General features: G+C 42.1%; 1 protein-coding gene and 1 non-coding gene across 2 annotated transcripts in view; one reads left to right on the top strand and one right to left on the bottom strand.

Moving 5' to 3' along the window:
- Nucleotides 1-430: 430 nt before the first annotated feature.
- TRNAT-GGU (transfer RNA threonine (anticodon GGU)) lies at nucleotides 431-504 on the top strand. The gene has a single exon. It is a non-coding gene; the product is annotated as a tRNA-Thr (tRNA).
- Nucleotides 505-5898: 5394 nt separating this feature from the next.
- Nucleotides 5899-16056, bottom strand: part of FAXC (failed axon connections homolog, metaxin like GST domain containing) — a 76369-nt gene continuing 66211 nt past the window's right edge. The window contains exon 7 of the mRNA XM_019643641.1: nucleotides 5899-14423. Coding sequence (XP_019499186.1) covers nucleotides 14134-14423 — 290 coding nt within the window. The 3' untranslated portion in view covers nucleotides 5899-14133. The remainder of the gene's footprint in view (nucleotides 14424-16056) is intronic.

Here is a 16056-nt window from a genome sequence, read left to right as displayed (position 1 = left end):
TTGGGTGGCAGTTGAGTTACACATGCCCTCTAAACTCCTCTCCCTGCCTCTGCTCTCACCTGAGAAGGATTAGAAACTACAGCTAGCCAATGAGTATACAGGGTGGGAAAGGAGTGTGGAGGCAGAAGAAGTTGATAGAAGCAAGAATATAGAAGTACCAGGCCCTCCTTCTGATGGAGACCCAAGCAAAGCAGGGGGCAGCTTCAATGATGAATGCAATTCAGAATTTGTATTATTACACATAACTTCACATATTAATAACAGAACTGTAGCTGTTTTAAGGGACTAAAGAGATCCCCAGCTTTTCATGGGCTAAGTGTGTGCAGATAAACAATGAGGCTTGCCTAAAATTTCATCCAAGACTAGGGGAAAATCTACTCCACAGAGTGACTTTGTAGGAGCAGTTATAAAAAAAAAAAATAGTGGGGGTGACCGGTTAGCTCAGTTGGTTAGAACATGGTGCTGGTAACACCAAGGTTGCTGGTTCGATCCCTGCATGGGCCACTGTGAGCTGTGCCCTCCCTAAAAGAGTCAACTATGCCATTGTAGCACGAAAGCAATGTGTAACCAATGACCATGGCTGTTCCCCAATAAAATTTTTTTAAAAATAGTAAGTTACTTTACAATTGTATCTCACATGTCTGCTTTTAAGGTACTAGTTGAATATACCGGGGGTGCCAAAAAAAAATGAATACACATGACTTGCATTCATCTTTCGTTATCAGTATATATTGAGTATTACAATTTAAATACAGTTTTTTCCTGTCTTAAAATGTGTATACATTTTTTGGCACCCTCTGTATATATGTAAAAATTATAGGAAATAGGGTTGAAAACAATAGCATATTACTATGAATTCAAATTCAATATCAGGGAAAAGTAGGAGGAAGAAAAGAAAAGACGACGAATTATCTTCTACCTGCCAGGAATGTCACCTATTTTTGCGTGCAGAGATCGTTCTAAATCCTTCTGTGCCAGTACTAACGCAAAGTCTATTGTTGATAGACTAACCTTACTCTGCTACCTAGGGGATGCAAAGACTGATAATTAAAAGGAATAAACTTCCAAGACCCAAAATAAAGCTACCTCACAAAGTCCTAATGTATGTAGTCTCATTAATAAGTTAAATATCCTATAACACATAGAAACAATATAAAACAGGAAGTAGGGCCAACCGAGTGGCGCATTGGTTAAGAGCTGGCTTGGGACGCCAGAGGGCCCCGGTTCGGATCCCACATATGAGGGCCAGTGACACTGCCCTCCACAGCTAAGATGCTGAACAACAGCTCAACCTGGAGCTGGGCTGCCATGAGTCGCCGGCGACGGCATAGGCTGCAGCCTCTGTGGCAGTGGGTTGCCATGGGCTACCCTATGTAGCCAGCAGCCAGCGTGAGCGGCCAGCAGCCGCAGTGAGCGGCTGTCCAGAAGCCGGTGACTGATCTGCCTCACCCGGGAAGAGCGCAATGATGGTGCCAACTTGGGCCAGTGAAGCAACGTCCTCCACAACTAGACTGAAGAACAAAACGACAGCAACTTGTCTGTTCCCATCCCCCCAATTCCCCAATAAAAATCTTAAAAAAACAAAAAACAAAAAAAACAGGAAGTAGGTGAATGTACCTAACACTAGAGAGGCTCTAACAAAAGAATGTACTGGGCAGCGTAAGAGTGAAGGGGTGGCAAGACCTCAGTGCCAACCATTAGGATTTGGAACTCAGATCCATGGTCTATGTGTGTCAAGGAAACGGGAGCTCTTGAATTATGGGGCTGTCATTCCATCGAGGGACCCTGAGGACTGCACAAACCGCTTGAGCCTACAGAAATTACTACCCTCTGTTTCAGTCACCTGTGGTTTGTTCTGTGACTCATTTACAGGCTGCCTTTGCACAGTCTGTCTTGTCAAACTTCAAACTTTGGATATTTCTCTACAATTTGACTTGCCTTTTACTTGAGATTCTGTCCATTCCTGTAGCAGATCTTTATCGACCATTTACTACATGCTTACGGCTATGGGGGAAACAGACTGTGCAGTCCCCTCTTGGCCTCCAGCTGCTACAGGCTTTAAACCCTTAAAGTTACCCAGTCCCAGGAATCAGACATGCTACATGGGCCAGCTAGAGAGCCCTGCCTAGGGAGTAAATACCCATCAAAAACAACAAAAACGAAAACAAATGTATAATGGGGATACAACCAAAGGCGTTTGGGGTGGGGGTTTCCCCCAGTACTCCAGCCTCGGGTCTCTGTCTATGTGGTTTTCCAGGGCTCTATTCACAGGGAAAAGCTGCTGCACAGTGACTTGCGGACGCTGCTTTTAAGGAACAAGGAACTGACTTAGCTGATCCTAAGACATGAAGTACATACACCCCACCAACCCACACCACCTGCCTCCAAGCAGCTGATATCATGCCTCCCGGCAAAGCCTTGTCCCTCCCTGCCACGGATGCACTCCAGGTCCACTCTAACCCTTTTATGACACATCTTTGCATCCTTTATCCCTTTAAAGGTATAGAGCCAGTTGTATATAGTGGTGTAAAAGCTAAACTCTTAGACTCTCTGCATTTAAACCACATCTCTTCTGTTCACTTGGCAGAGATCTGGGGCAAGTGAGTTAACCTCTCTTTGCCTCAGTTTTCTCATCCGCAAACTAGGGGTGGTGATGACAGTGATGAAGATGATGGTGACAATGCTACTACCTATCTCAGAGGGTTGTTGTGAGGATTAAAAAAGTTAATACATGTAGGTTGCTAAGAACACAGGGCATGGTACATGGTAATTAATATGTGGATATTAGCTATTACTAGTTGATTTGGTCAATAAATTCCTCTTTACAGCATGAGGAGAATCAGCAAAGCAGGAGGTGGAATCAGTGTTTACAGAGAAGTGGTATTCGACCTCAGGGAAGGAAGAAAAACCATTTCCACTGGAAGGTATCTCAAAAGATCAACCTGCAAGAACTGCCATTCTGTATATGAAGATACTAAGTGACATGTTTCAGATATTACTGACTCTAACAGGATCTTAAAGGCAAACATACAAATACAAGGTACTAATAATTTTTATTATCTGTTTAGATTATTTGCTTCAGCAATCCTTTCAGAGGCCGTGACTTCACTTTTACCCCCTTCACAAGTTCCAGTCCTACATCTCTTACTGGTTCCTCAAATTCGGTTTGGCTAAAACAAAACACTGTTTCCCTAAACCAGTTCCCCCTCTACCACATGTCCTGCATCTGGCAGCAATATCACCACATTCCCCAATCTCCCAGGGTTTCCTTCATCATCTCCTCCCACCCTCAGCTCCCCAAATCCAAGAGTCTCAGTGCTGCCCTCTGCATGATGGCCGCTCTCCCCACCTCCCCATCCTCACCCCATTTCGCTCCTCTAGCTTCACTCTGAGCCACTGAGTCAAGTCCAGCTGCTGTGCTGCAACCTCCTCTGACTAGTCCTGCATTCGGGCTGTCATCACATAAATCTTATTTACTCACTCTTTTCTCATGTTAGTTCCCTGCTCCAAAACCCTCCTGAGTCCCAAAGGGATGACTTCCCAAAAGTCTGCCCCAGGATCCTTCCTCCCCAGTGACTCGCCTTCCCATGCTTGTGCCACCAGCAAAATCTGGACTATTTGTCATCCCTGAGCGGTCCTGAAAATGTCTGCTCTTTTCCTTTGAACACACCAGCTAAAGTGGAAGGAGGCTTGTGAGGGTGGAGAAGAAAGCAGCAGGGCTTCACACAGTGAGCACGTGGACACAGCAGGGTCAGAACAGGCCTGGGGCTGCTCCCTTCAACACACAGCCTTCCCCTCAACTGTCCTCCTACCTTTCAAGGCTGCCTGTTATGTCGTTTTCATCAGGGTTTACCTGGATACAAGTTGAGCGTGAGTTACTCAGTGTGTTTGCCCAGGCCAAACATACCCTTGGGTAGGCAAATCTCTAATCCTAACTTCCTCTCCTGGAGACGACCCCCTAAGTCTTCACACAAGAACACCATCACTATGGGCCCGCCGAGTGGCTCAGTTGGTTAAGAGCTCACTTGGGAGCGCCAGCTCTGAGGAGCAGGGCTGCGGTTCGGATCCCACATTGAGGGATGCTGCGCCCTCTACAGCTAAGATGATGAACAACAGCTCCACCTGGAGCTGGGCTGCTGTGAGTCGCCGGTGATGGCGTAAGCTGTAGCGGGGCTGCAGTGGGCTGCCATGAGCTACATGAGTGGCTGGCAGCCGGGGAGAGCTGCTGTGAGCCGCAGTGAGAGGCCAACCAATGACCAGTGACCGATTGCCTCACCCGGGAAGAGCACGATGATCATTAACAACATGGGCCAGTGAAGTGATGTCCTCCACAACTAGACTGAAGAACAAAACAGCAATTTGCCTACCTGTCTGTTCCCCAACACTGTTCCCCTCCCCCCAATTCCCCAATAAAAAAATCTTTAAAAAAGAAAAGAGCACCATCACTAAAATAGACCAGGTTACCTTTTAGACACACAGTAATTACCGTGAGGAAGGAAGCTGGTTCTCTCTCCTCTTTGTTTCCCAACGTTCCCTTTCATCCAAAGGATAAGCTGCTTTAACCTTGGCAGGGTTTGAAAGAAAAGTCTATTGCTAATGGGAACCAGCCCAGCTGGGGAGTATTTAATGGGTGCTGACAGTGTCATCATCTACAAACAAAATGGGCAGCCCCTGAGAGAATGAGGAGACCAAACGGTCTGCCCTCCTCTAAAGGAAAAAAGGACAATAATGTGAAAAGTCAAGTCATGGAATATTCAGTACAACTGGCAGTAAAACATTGCTCTCAACACTTCTAAGAGCACAGCAGGTTGGAAAGGCAAACATCCCTTCCCTGTGATGCCTTCTGAAAGCAAGGAGAGCAAAGCTTGCCTAAAGGGACAGACGCCAAGCTTGAGTCCAGGGCCCCAACACAAGTTCTAGAAGGATCTGGAGCCAACTCAAGTTGAAATACAGATTTGTCCCAAAGCATTTCCAGTTAGGGTCTATGTTAATAAGCAGAACTGAATAATTGGAATTTATTAGGTCAAGAGAGAAAGGGGGTGTAAAGGGATAAAAAACAAACTAGTATCTCTAGAATGTATGATTGGGGGTTCTCTCATTTTCCACTGAATAGATATTCCCATGGTTTGGGGGTTTTGGATGTTACCTTATTGTAATTTGCTCTACATGGTAAGAAGCTAATATTTGAATAATAGTTGGTCAAGTTTGTAGGTAGGATTTCAAACATCCGGAATGCCTGTATTGATCCCGACATGCCCTTACGCCCATCTAAGCTTGATGGTTCATGCACATGTGTGACAAAACTTCGTAATAAGATTTGTGTTTCCAAAATCTCTCTGGGGACCTCTGACCCCAAGATATTACTTGAGCATATCATAGCCACATTAAATGTACCTCCCTAAGCCTCATCTGTAAAATGGGAATTGTAATTACTTGATTGAAGAGATGCAAAGACTAATTGAGACCCTAATTACTGAAGGGGAAACTGGCCTATGATCAGGCCTTGCTACCACAAGGAAGGTCTAAATGTGTTTGGCTTTCTCCCTCCCCTTTTCTTTTCTCTGCCAGCGGATATCACCCCTCAGAGTGCTCTGAGGGGCACACTGGGCATAAAGTAAAAACCGGAGAGGGTAGGACAGCATATTCAAGACCTGCTCTTCCACTTAAAAAAGATTCATTTGAAATTCTCTCAGAAAGTTATATGCCTAAAAAATTCATTATCTCTGTTCTAATTATACAACAGCCTTACAACTAAAATATTCTCCCAATCATCTAAGAGACCACCACTTAACAGTATATTAGATGCAAAAATTTTCAGATTTTCCCCATGGGTGTAAAGTTTAGAGCTTCAAATTTGCAAAAAGGAAGCGAATTGGAATAAAGACATTCACAGAAAGCTATTTCGTATCCATTAAGTTATCATTTACACATCAAATACATACAGCATTAAGACCAAATATACAGAATTTCCACATTTATATACAGTAATCAACAAAGTGCACAATTCAAACCTATCTTACAATCAAGTGTACAAGTTTAAATATGGCTTTATAAACTACTAACAATAACTGCCAAAGTAACTCATAGGTCCAAAAATAAACATTGGAATGCTGCCTCCACGACGAGGCCCTCATTCAGCAAGATGCTAGTAGTCCTTGTGTTTGCAAAACAGATGGTGCAGGTAAATGTTTCCAAGCAGCGTCCACCCATCAGCCCCCAAGCAGCTGAAACATGGGTTCCAATTATACTCAGAGGGGTCCCTCCCGTCTTAGATATCTGAAAATAAATCTGTACACCTCCCACACATTTAGAAACAGGAAGTTACAAACAAATAAAAGACAGTCATTATAATCGGTGAGATCATGATTACCAGGAATTATCAAAACATGTTTTTCAGATAGGCGCTGGAAATCTCAGGCAATACATCTGCATTTGCATTGTTTGGTTTTTCTGCCCACCTTTCTTTCCTTGTTTTAAGTCAATCAGTGTACTGTGAAATCTTCCAGGAATTTTCAAGACATTCTAGAGCAAGTGATCCCAAAAAAAGAATTTAAAAGAGCTCTTATAAAGGTGACATCTAGTTATTCACTCTTCTTTTCCCCTAACCCCGTTTCAAGTAAAAATAAATTTTAAAAATAATAAAAGAAATACCTTGACCCAAAATCATGCGCCCATGCCTATTTTACATCCACTTTGCCACACGTTACATAAACATTCTTTAGCCAATTGCAGTCTTCTAGGTGCTACCCTATGTCCCCTTGCCCATTCTCTAAACTCTGTTGAGTAAGAGAGTCTTCTTTGTAAATGTCTGTCCGCATGATTTCCAATGTACATAATGCATCAGTACAGCAGGGTGAGCCGTGTGTTTATGAATAAATATGCTGAGGGGCATGCCCAGGAACTTTTACTGATGAGGTGAATGAGCACAAAGGTTTGGAGACCGCTGCCTACACAGGGATGATTCGGGATGTCTCCAAACGTTTCAAAGGATTTCTATACAACAAATATACATTACTTTGTACATTTTATATTTAGAAAATGAAAACTATGTGCCACAAACACTTTTGAGAGACTAGAAGAAAGTTCCAGAATCACAGGAGTGAACACACACACTGGGGCTGGCCACCCTCGGCTGCTCCCCTGGTTCCCAGTGGTTGCTTCAGGTAAGACACTCTGGGAGCATGAGCATATAATCTAAGACAAAGGTCACGTTGCTTCAGTGCTCCCTGCATCAACCACTTGTATAGCCGCAGACCATCCTTCCTACAGATTACATTTGTTTGTTTTTTTTAAACCCGTACTTCATTTTAGCAAGATGCCACTGCCTAGAAAACTTGCAGTGTACCTGACACACCTCTAACCCAGCCGTACCACCTGGTTACTTGAAGCCCCTGTATCTTTTACTTTCCTTCTTTTCTCCCACTCAGTGAAATTCAAATATCACCAAATGAAAGACTCAGACCCCCATCTTCCCAAACATCACCATCCAGAACCCATCACCCTCATCAATATTTGAGCTGTCAGACACCCCGCATGATGCAGATCATTGGGAAAAATAAATGCTTACAATAACCATAGTCCCATGAGATTGATCACTGAGGTAAAATCATTTTGACAGGAGTCACCCCTACTGAAGCAGAGAACCCTTGAAAATTTGAGCATTGTCTTTAGTCTTATTGCTACAAAAAAAATCAGATATAATTTATTAAAGATAAAAATATAACCATTTGGACATGGTATATGCTTTAATAAGCCAGATGTGATCTTTTGGGGGATAGTATCAAATATGCGAGAACTCTTCAAACTCTGAACAACTGTTAGAGGGAAAAGTCCATAGAACTTTTTTTTAAGAGGAGGGAGATAATAAATATCCAAAGCATTTCTCTGCTCTAGCCCTCCAGTGGATAATTGTATTATTTTCCCTCGGCTAGCTATTTCGACAATGACAATACTAATTAACATGGCAATTCAGGAGCTGAATCCTATTGTTTTTAAAGTCATAGGGTAATTTTTTTAAAATACTGAAAAAGGAAAACAGTTTAAATATTACTAATAAGTAGAAGTTACTCTATTCCAGGGCCACACAAAAGAACAACAACAACAAAATGCTTGCCAATGGGGGGTGAGAAGTGAATTAGTCACATTTAGTAATACTGCTTTTCATAAGACTATTATCATAAATATATATTGCCATACAGTTAGTAAATCATCTCAAAATATTTAAAGCTGTAATTATGGACAATAGCAATTTTAAAACATTCAAGAGGGTCATCAAGTTCATTGCTGAAATTACTTAACTGTATACAGAACACTGGAGGACTGTGTCAATCTTTTGCTCTAGATAACTCGATTACCCAATGAAATACAGGGAGTGTTGCTGCTGACTAGACCACATCCACAAGTTATTTGGTTTTTTTTATTGAAATGTCTCCTTCATTTGTCTACAAATTTGACAATTTGGAGCAATATTCCTCTTGAAATTTGAGCATCCTAATTTGTCATGGTCTCGCTGCCAGCAGCAGTTTCAGAGAGCTTTGGTTTATGGACGAGTTCTCTGCTTCAACAGGAGCCAGAATGAATGATGTGGTTACTGTCAGCCCCAAAACAGGGAGTTGCTTTCCTCCAAGCTGTTTTTCAGGTTTCTCTGTAACCATCTTTAAGGAGCAAGGCCTATAGGTTCCTGCTTCCAGTTATCTTAAAGATTAAGGAAGCTCAAATATCTTTAAGATACTCTTTAAAGTCAGGGACTAAAACCTAAGTTTCTGGTAAGGAATTCAAATGACAAAAATCCCACACTCATTGCCTCCTGGCACTAGTAAGAGTTCTGCAGGCAAGAAGTGGCCCCTGCCCCACCCACTAAGGGGTTCTTTAGAACTTTGCAGGTTTCATCCAGACCCTGGAAGCAAGGGAATGAAGGTTAAGTGCACCACAATCACATGCAATTTATCCTTAGACCTGTTAAGATGGGTGGCCAGAGTTCAACATTTAGACTCAGAAGTAATATTTGTCACTGAATGTACTTCCACCTGTTCTTGTTCAACTTAAACAGCACTGCATATAAAGGAGAACAAAAGACCCTGGGTCATATTCGGGAGCAACAAAAATAACTACACCTTGTTTAAAAAAAAAAGAAAATAACCTGAGTTGTTACCTATCAACAAAAGACACCATCCCTTTATTGAAAATACACTCAACAATTGTTCTATGAATGAATGAATGAGTGAATGAATGAATGCGTACAGAAAAAAAAAACTGCTTGTGCAGACCTTTTTCCTGTAAGGAATAACCCAGCCTTTTCTCTCCCGCCTAAGCCCCAGGCCAGTCAGACTGCCCATGCAGAAGTGGTGGCTTTCAAGGCTGAATGAAGCTCACCTGGCCCTGAACTGATTGTGATAAATTGACCTTTGAGATGGTTAAAAAATAAATGACAATGGTGACAATGATGAAGCCCTGTCACTTTCAAAATGCCAAATCCGTCAAAACAAAGATATTCTCTCAATTAATGTAAGCCAGGTCTTCTTCCTCCCCTGTCACTCAGCAGATATTCAATGTGGATAATAATAGACATTACTTCTGCTTGCACAGCACATTCCAATTTTTCTCCTCTCTGGGTATGTTAAAGGCAAGAAAGAATGAACACTAACAACAACTTTGAAACTCTTTAGAAGAAGGCTTCTTCAACTGGGGTCCTTGAACCCCCAAAAGTATCCACAGAAAATTTCAAAAGGTCTCTGATGCTCCTGAATTTACATGTAAATTTATATATTTGCATATGTGTATTTTTCTGGGAATAGGGTAGAGGATTTTCTTTACATTATCAGTGGAGTCCCTGACACAAAAATTTAAAACGACTGCTTCTTAGCATGTGGCCCACTTTCTGAGCATACCTTTCCCATGCAGCCTTCAGGGAAGGAAATGACTGAGTGCTGTGTTTCTAGCGGAAGGGGAGATTATAATGAGCTGTGATGTCTTCTTGCAGAACTGATGAAGTTGGGCCTTGAGAGGTGGGTATGAGTTGGGTCAATGGAAAAGAAGGGCAGGCATTTCAGGAGAGGGACTGGCATGCACAGAGGCACAGAGCGAGGGCCCATGAGGCATGTTTAAGCCACGGCAAATGGACCACCCTAGATGCACTGGATGGCTCACATGAAAGAGCCCCAGGTGACAAGGTAAGTAAAGAGGTGAGGCCCAAGAAGTGACCCTCACCCTGAGGCAATATGGCAGCCCATGAAGGCCAGAGCTTTTTAGTAAGATCAACCTAGTGGTGATGGGTGGAATGCATCAGGGAAGTAGCCAAGCACATAAACAACTATCACAGAAGTCTAGCCAAAAGAGGGTGCCCTCATATCAGGGTGCCTTGTCTGTTCTGTTCACCACCCTAAATCCAATGTGGGTCCCAGGGCCAGGCACAGGGGATAGTGAGCATATGGGGATGGATGCTTTAAAAGATAAATAACAAAGCATGAGGAATACTGGTGACTTGGATATCCATCTTGGTATCATTCACAGAACCTAGCAGTGCCTTATTGCACAGAGTAGATGCTGAAGAAATTTCTCTTGAATGGGCCTCCACCAGGCTGAGTAGACATGGCGGGGGGAGGGGCAGGAAGGGCAGGAGTTGAGGACTCCCAGCACTCTCTGAGAGAGGCCAGGATGTGTTAGTTCTAGGAACAGGGAGTGATCTCTCAGGCAGTGCGTATTCTAAAATGAAACCAAGTCAAAGCGGTAAAACAGCAACAGCAAGAACTATCTATGGAAAGGTGAAAGACCTCAGTTCCTGGTCCTGCCCTTCAAATAAGTATACATGTCACACAGAGCCAATAACAGCCTCAGGGCCTTCTTGTCAGGGGCTTTCTAGAGCTAACCAATCCATGGCCTAGCTATACATTTCTATGGTTCAACCCTTTCTCTCAAATAACCCAGGCACGACCCATGAATCTCAAGTCCTTAACACTCCCTGTCCTTGAACCCTAGCTGTTTCACAAAAACATGTCCTCTTACCTCACTACACACAGGCGGGCTCACTTGGGCACTAGTGACATGCTATTGTGATGCACGTCCCAGTTGTTCTAAGACTGGGATCAGTCTCCTGGGTAAGCCATGGCCTTGGAAGTGTCACCATTCATGATTATGTTACAACAATAAAATGGTAAACTCACAATTTAGTTTACTTCTGCATAAATTTATATTGTTCTTGTATCTACTCTGATATATACAAGGCAAAGCATACTACTGCTGCTCAATAATCCTGATGAGTGGTGATGGGGAGGGCAAAGGGAAGTGGATAGAGAGGCAGAATTTATTTTCACAATGAGAGGTTAAAAAAAAAGAATAGGTGGTCCATGGGTCTTCTGTCCAACCAAAAGCATCTATCAACAGTAAAGAGCACACTTCCTTAAGTTACTGTCCAGTAAAAAGAAACACAGAAGTTGATCAAGTGAGCCAAATGACCAAAATGTCTCCTAATGTCTTGATGTTAATTTTTCTAATAAGTAGCACCTGTTCATCAAATTGGAAAATGCTTCAAACCTAGATAGCTAAAGAATGAACCACATAAAATTAAAGCCCTCCCAATAAAGAATGCGTAAGTCATCCACACCACAATGAATTTTGTCTTGACCATTTTGTTCCCAGAACACACATTGGGAAAGTAAAACCTAAATATATTCTAGAGTTGTAATTACACCTACAAAATGTTGGTTACCCCAGTCACGAGCTGTCAGGCCAGTACCCAAGACTCCGGGTGGCAATGTCCCCTCAAGCCCCTGTGGGAGGTACCTGAATAGAATAAACTGTTTTACAACTCCACTTTAAACGTTGGCTCTCCATGTGCTTGCCCTCTAAGTAAAACACAATAAAAATATATGTGAATCTACAGACTCATAACTTAATCATTCTTGGAGTGAAAACACATCATACTTGGTGCAATACAGTAAGGATAAATTGTAGACAAAATTTCAAACACAACTCTTTCCAGCTGCTCGTGGAGAAAGGACAACTCAGTCTTTGTGGAGATAGAGTCCGCCTGTTAATTACACTCACATTTCCAGGCCAGGAACTTTCCTTGTCACACAGAACTACCACCAGCTGTCCTCGGGACACACTTGCTCAAGAGAAAAGCAGCAAACAGTCCTCCCAAATGACACTGGAGACAAACCAGGCAGGCTTATCCATTATCTTCGCCACCACATTCTCATGAGGCACCAAATAGTCCTCCCAAAAATGAATGGTTTTAAGAAGATGCCAACAACTGAGTTTTCTGTGGAGTAAGAATTTCTAACTTAGGGTATTTCAGCATTTCTTCCAGTTCTATATGCCCTACACAGTTGCTTAAATGGTAAACAGCCTCAAAAACTCTCCTCCTTGATCTCCCTGTGAATCCACAGCATTTTAGGATTGTTTTGCAAAAGCTACATTCAAAGAGTCTTTTTCAAGCAAAGCACATGAACTTCTCAGAAGAAGTCGCTGTCTTTTAAGAAGTGCCTCTTTAACCCCGTAATGAATAATCCTTATGCGGTCCGTCAGTAGTGGTCAGAAACACAGCAGTTTTGTTTGCAGTTGTAAATCTTAACACTGACTCTCTCAGCCCAAATCCATGGCCATCACCTCAGGATCTTCACTCCAAATTTCACTGGAAAATATTTTACGTCAACAAAAACTGTGTCTTCAGAGAGAGTGCCTTAGTAAATACAGTGTATATACAGAGTTCAGAGTCTCTAAAGGCAGGGCAGGGGCAGGGGCGTACAGGGAAGAAATGGAAGGTCCTTAAGAAACATTAAAATTTGTCCTCGGCGTTGCCTTCCTCTCACTGGGCAATGGCTGAGGACACCAGAAAAGTTGCATTAATAAAACTGCATAGAGTCTACACCGCACAAAGTGCTCTGATAGTAGTAACAGGATCCTCTTCCTACTTCACCTTTTCAATATCTCTTACAAGTTTTCAAAAAGACATTACAAGTTGGCAAGCTTCTACTTACAAAAATCAATCAAACACTTTCCCCTTCACCTCTATTAAGCCCATCATATTGCCGAGCTTTAGTCCCTCCAAATAAATCAAACACGGGCAATGTAACACTCAGGAGTCAACAAAGGACAACATTCCAGTGTGTGTTCAGGCAATGAAAGAAAGACGTTCCTGCAAACATAACTGAAGACCATTTGTAGCTGTTGATGATTTGTAAAAATATTTCCAAGATTCATTCAACAAAAGATTTCGGTTCAAGCAAGATCACAAAGAGGAATGATGACCGAGTCTCGACTGTGCCTTTGTGTGTGTTTCACCTGCTCAGCTTTTGTGAGGGACTGTGTCTGCTGTTGCCCGGATGTGGAATTCCTTTGCCCTAAAATCTTCACACACACGAAGCACAGTAAAGAATAAAATGTTGTGTTTATGTCACACCTCTTCCAAGAGGTTTAAAGAGCCAAATGTGACCCCATGAATCCTCACAACACCCCTGTGAGGTAGGTAGGTGAAGAGTATTGTTAGCCCCACTTTACAGGTGGGGGAACTGAGGCACACGAGAATTAAGGGACTTGCCCAGCATCACACAGCTAGTCACTGGCAGAGCTTTGACTAAAACGTATACTGGTTAGCACCTAGCACAGTGCTTTGCACATAGTAGGTGTTCACTACCTATGGGTTTTATTTGACTTATACCTCAACATACAATATGCACACATAAAATACAAGCAGCCACCACAGAACATTTATCTCCTACATTTCTTCTGATGACATCTCTCATCACTTCAAATCCTGGTGGATGAAGGCGGTTTAAGAATTCATCTCACAACTAAGCCCTCATGTTGAAGAGGATCAATATAAACAATCTGAGGAAAACCCCCTCTTGCACCTGGCCTACCTCACAATATTAGTTTTCTAATGAAAACAAAAATGGATTTCAGGAACCATGCTGACATTTTTTTTTTTTTGTCTGTTCGTTTTAAATGGAGCCATTTGAATGGTTGTGTTTTGTTTGTACAAAAAAGAAATAAGGCTGCTACAGTCCAGTTAGCTTGTGAGAACTGTGCCAAGCACAAAGATCTCCTCCCAGCTTCGATGGAATTCTACCTGGGAAACTGGACTGACCCCAGGGAGTGGCAGCTCCAGCAGAAGAGGGACAGCGAACCTGAACGTCACTTGCACTGTTCATGGTCTGTGTAGTCATCCATGTCCACATCAGAATCAAAGAGTGAGTGTCCAGTGAAATCCGTGTCTGGGGTTCTGGAAAAACTGTTCTCTGCTCCCTCGTCTTCAAAGGTCTCTGTCCTTGAGTAAAAGCTGAAGTCCAGCAGGGGTGTGTGGGTTTTGCTGCCTTCGCTGCTCTCCTCAGACTCATAGATGGTGTTGTCGTCATCGTGGTGCCACTCTGGCCAGAATTTCCTCCTTATCCTCTCACAGTACATGGCGAGGTTGATCAGTTCACCTGCAGTGTGGTAAGGACAGTGAGGGTTAGTTCTCAAAGCCAACAATCGACCCGCCACTTGGCTTTCTGGGAAATCTGGAAGAATGGGGCGAGGTAGACATTAACAATGTTTTTTTCACACAGGCACTGTCAAAGATTTAGCCTTTTATACACATAGTAAAAAAGGTGAGTGGGAAAAGCTGCATTCAGTGAGTGGGCTGGATGCAACTTAGGAGTGAATCCTATGATGATGAGAAGTTGGGGAGGGGGGGCTTTCGTTGATCCAAAATGGCACCTAAACTACCGTCATTTGGCTTTGTGAAGCATTTTATTAATTTATGTTTGCCTATCAAGAGAACTAGTGCTTCAACTGGCTCATATTTAAATTAATTTATAGTCCGTGAAAATACACCAACTGTCAGTTGGATTAAGTCAGCCAGAAGTAATCATTCATTCCACAAATATTTGTAGTGTTATTACAGGCTGGTACTAAGCCAACTAGTTGACAAATGTTATGTTAGGATGGAAAGTTTTACTCTGAATAATCCATAAAATGGATAACTCAGAATTGTCTTCATGGAGGAGTGTGCCCACAAACACATTCAGTAAAACAGGTATTTTTTCATTTTTTAAATTAAATTCCACAGCTGCACCCACAATTGGGTTTCCACTCAGTGACTAGACTACTTCTTTTTCATGTGGGTCAAACACTTTGGTTAAGTCCTTAAAATCATCCAGGCATTTATCTGAAACATGACACAGTAGCTGGCTTTCATTTCCCAACTGCAAATGAAAAACAAGGGAAGACGGTTGAGTTTTTGCCTTTAATCCACCAGATGGCAACATTGCTTATAAAGATATAATTTGTCACTATCTCTTACAGGACTTCATTGCCCTAAAAATATTCTTTGGATGTTTATTTTTTTAAAAGTTATATAAACATTCACTTATTATGTAGGTAATCCATGTTTCATTGCAGAAAATTAGAAAATATAGATAAGCAAAAAATAAAAGAATTACCAATAATCCCATTTTCCATAACATTTTCATTTACATATAAAATTTTACATGTACATTTAGATATATTTACATTGGCTGCATAAAATTTACTATATATTCTGTTTCCTATCCTACTTTTTCCCACTTAATAATATATAATGAAAATCTTAAGGAAAATCTTAAAGGAAGACATCAAAGATGAATTATGGTCACTTCACAGCAGGCCCTGGGGACAGCCCTGTTTGCTTTAATCACATCCATTCCCTACAAGCTGCTTCCTAGGAGCAGTTAGAAAGTCAGAATCTAGTCACAAGATCCACAGGATCTGTACCATCTATGGCTCTAGCCACTTCTTTTGTGGCTGGTCTTTCTACAGCCTATTTCTTCACGTTTCCTTTGTGACTGTGTGACATCAATACCACTTCATTGTGCAACAATACAAATTAATAATAACAACAGCAAACATGTATATAGTCCTTACTGTGTACAAAGGCACCGTTTGAAGTGCTTTATTCATCTGTTGAATTCATATTAACTCCATTAGTCCTTGCAAAAATCCTATATGAGGCAGGAAATATTATTATTCCCATCTGTAATGGGGAAACTGTCACAGAGAGGTTAATTAACTTGACTAAGGTCAAGTTCTAGATAGTAG

Source organism: Hipposideros armiger, unplaced genomic scaffold (assembly GCF_001890085.2).
Source record: "Hipposideros armiger isolate ML-2016 unplaced genomic scaffold, ASM189008v1 scaffold_81, whole genome shotgun sequence".
In the NCBI taxonomy this organism is placed as follows: domain Eukaryota; kingdom Metazoa; phylum Chordata; class Mammalia; order Chiroptera; family Hipposideridae; genus Hipposideros; species Hipposideros armiger.
This window is presented reverse-complemented; position numbering and strand designations above follow the sequence as displayed.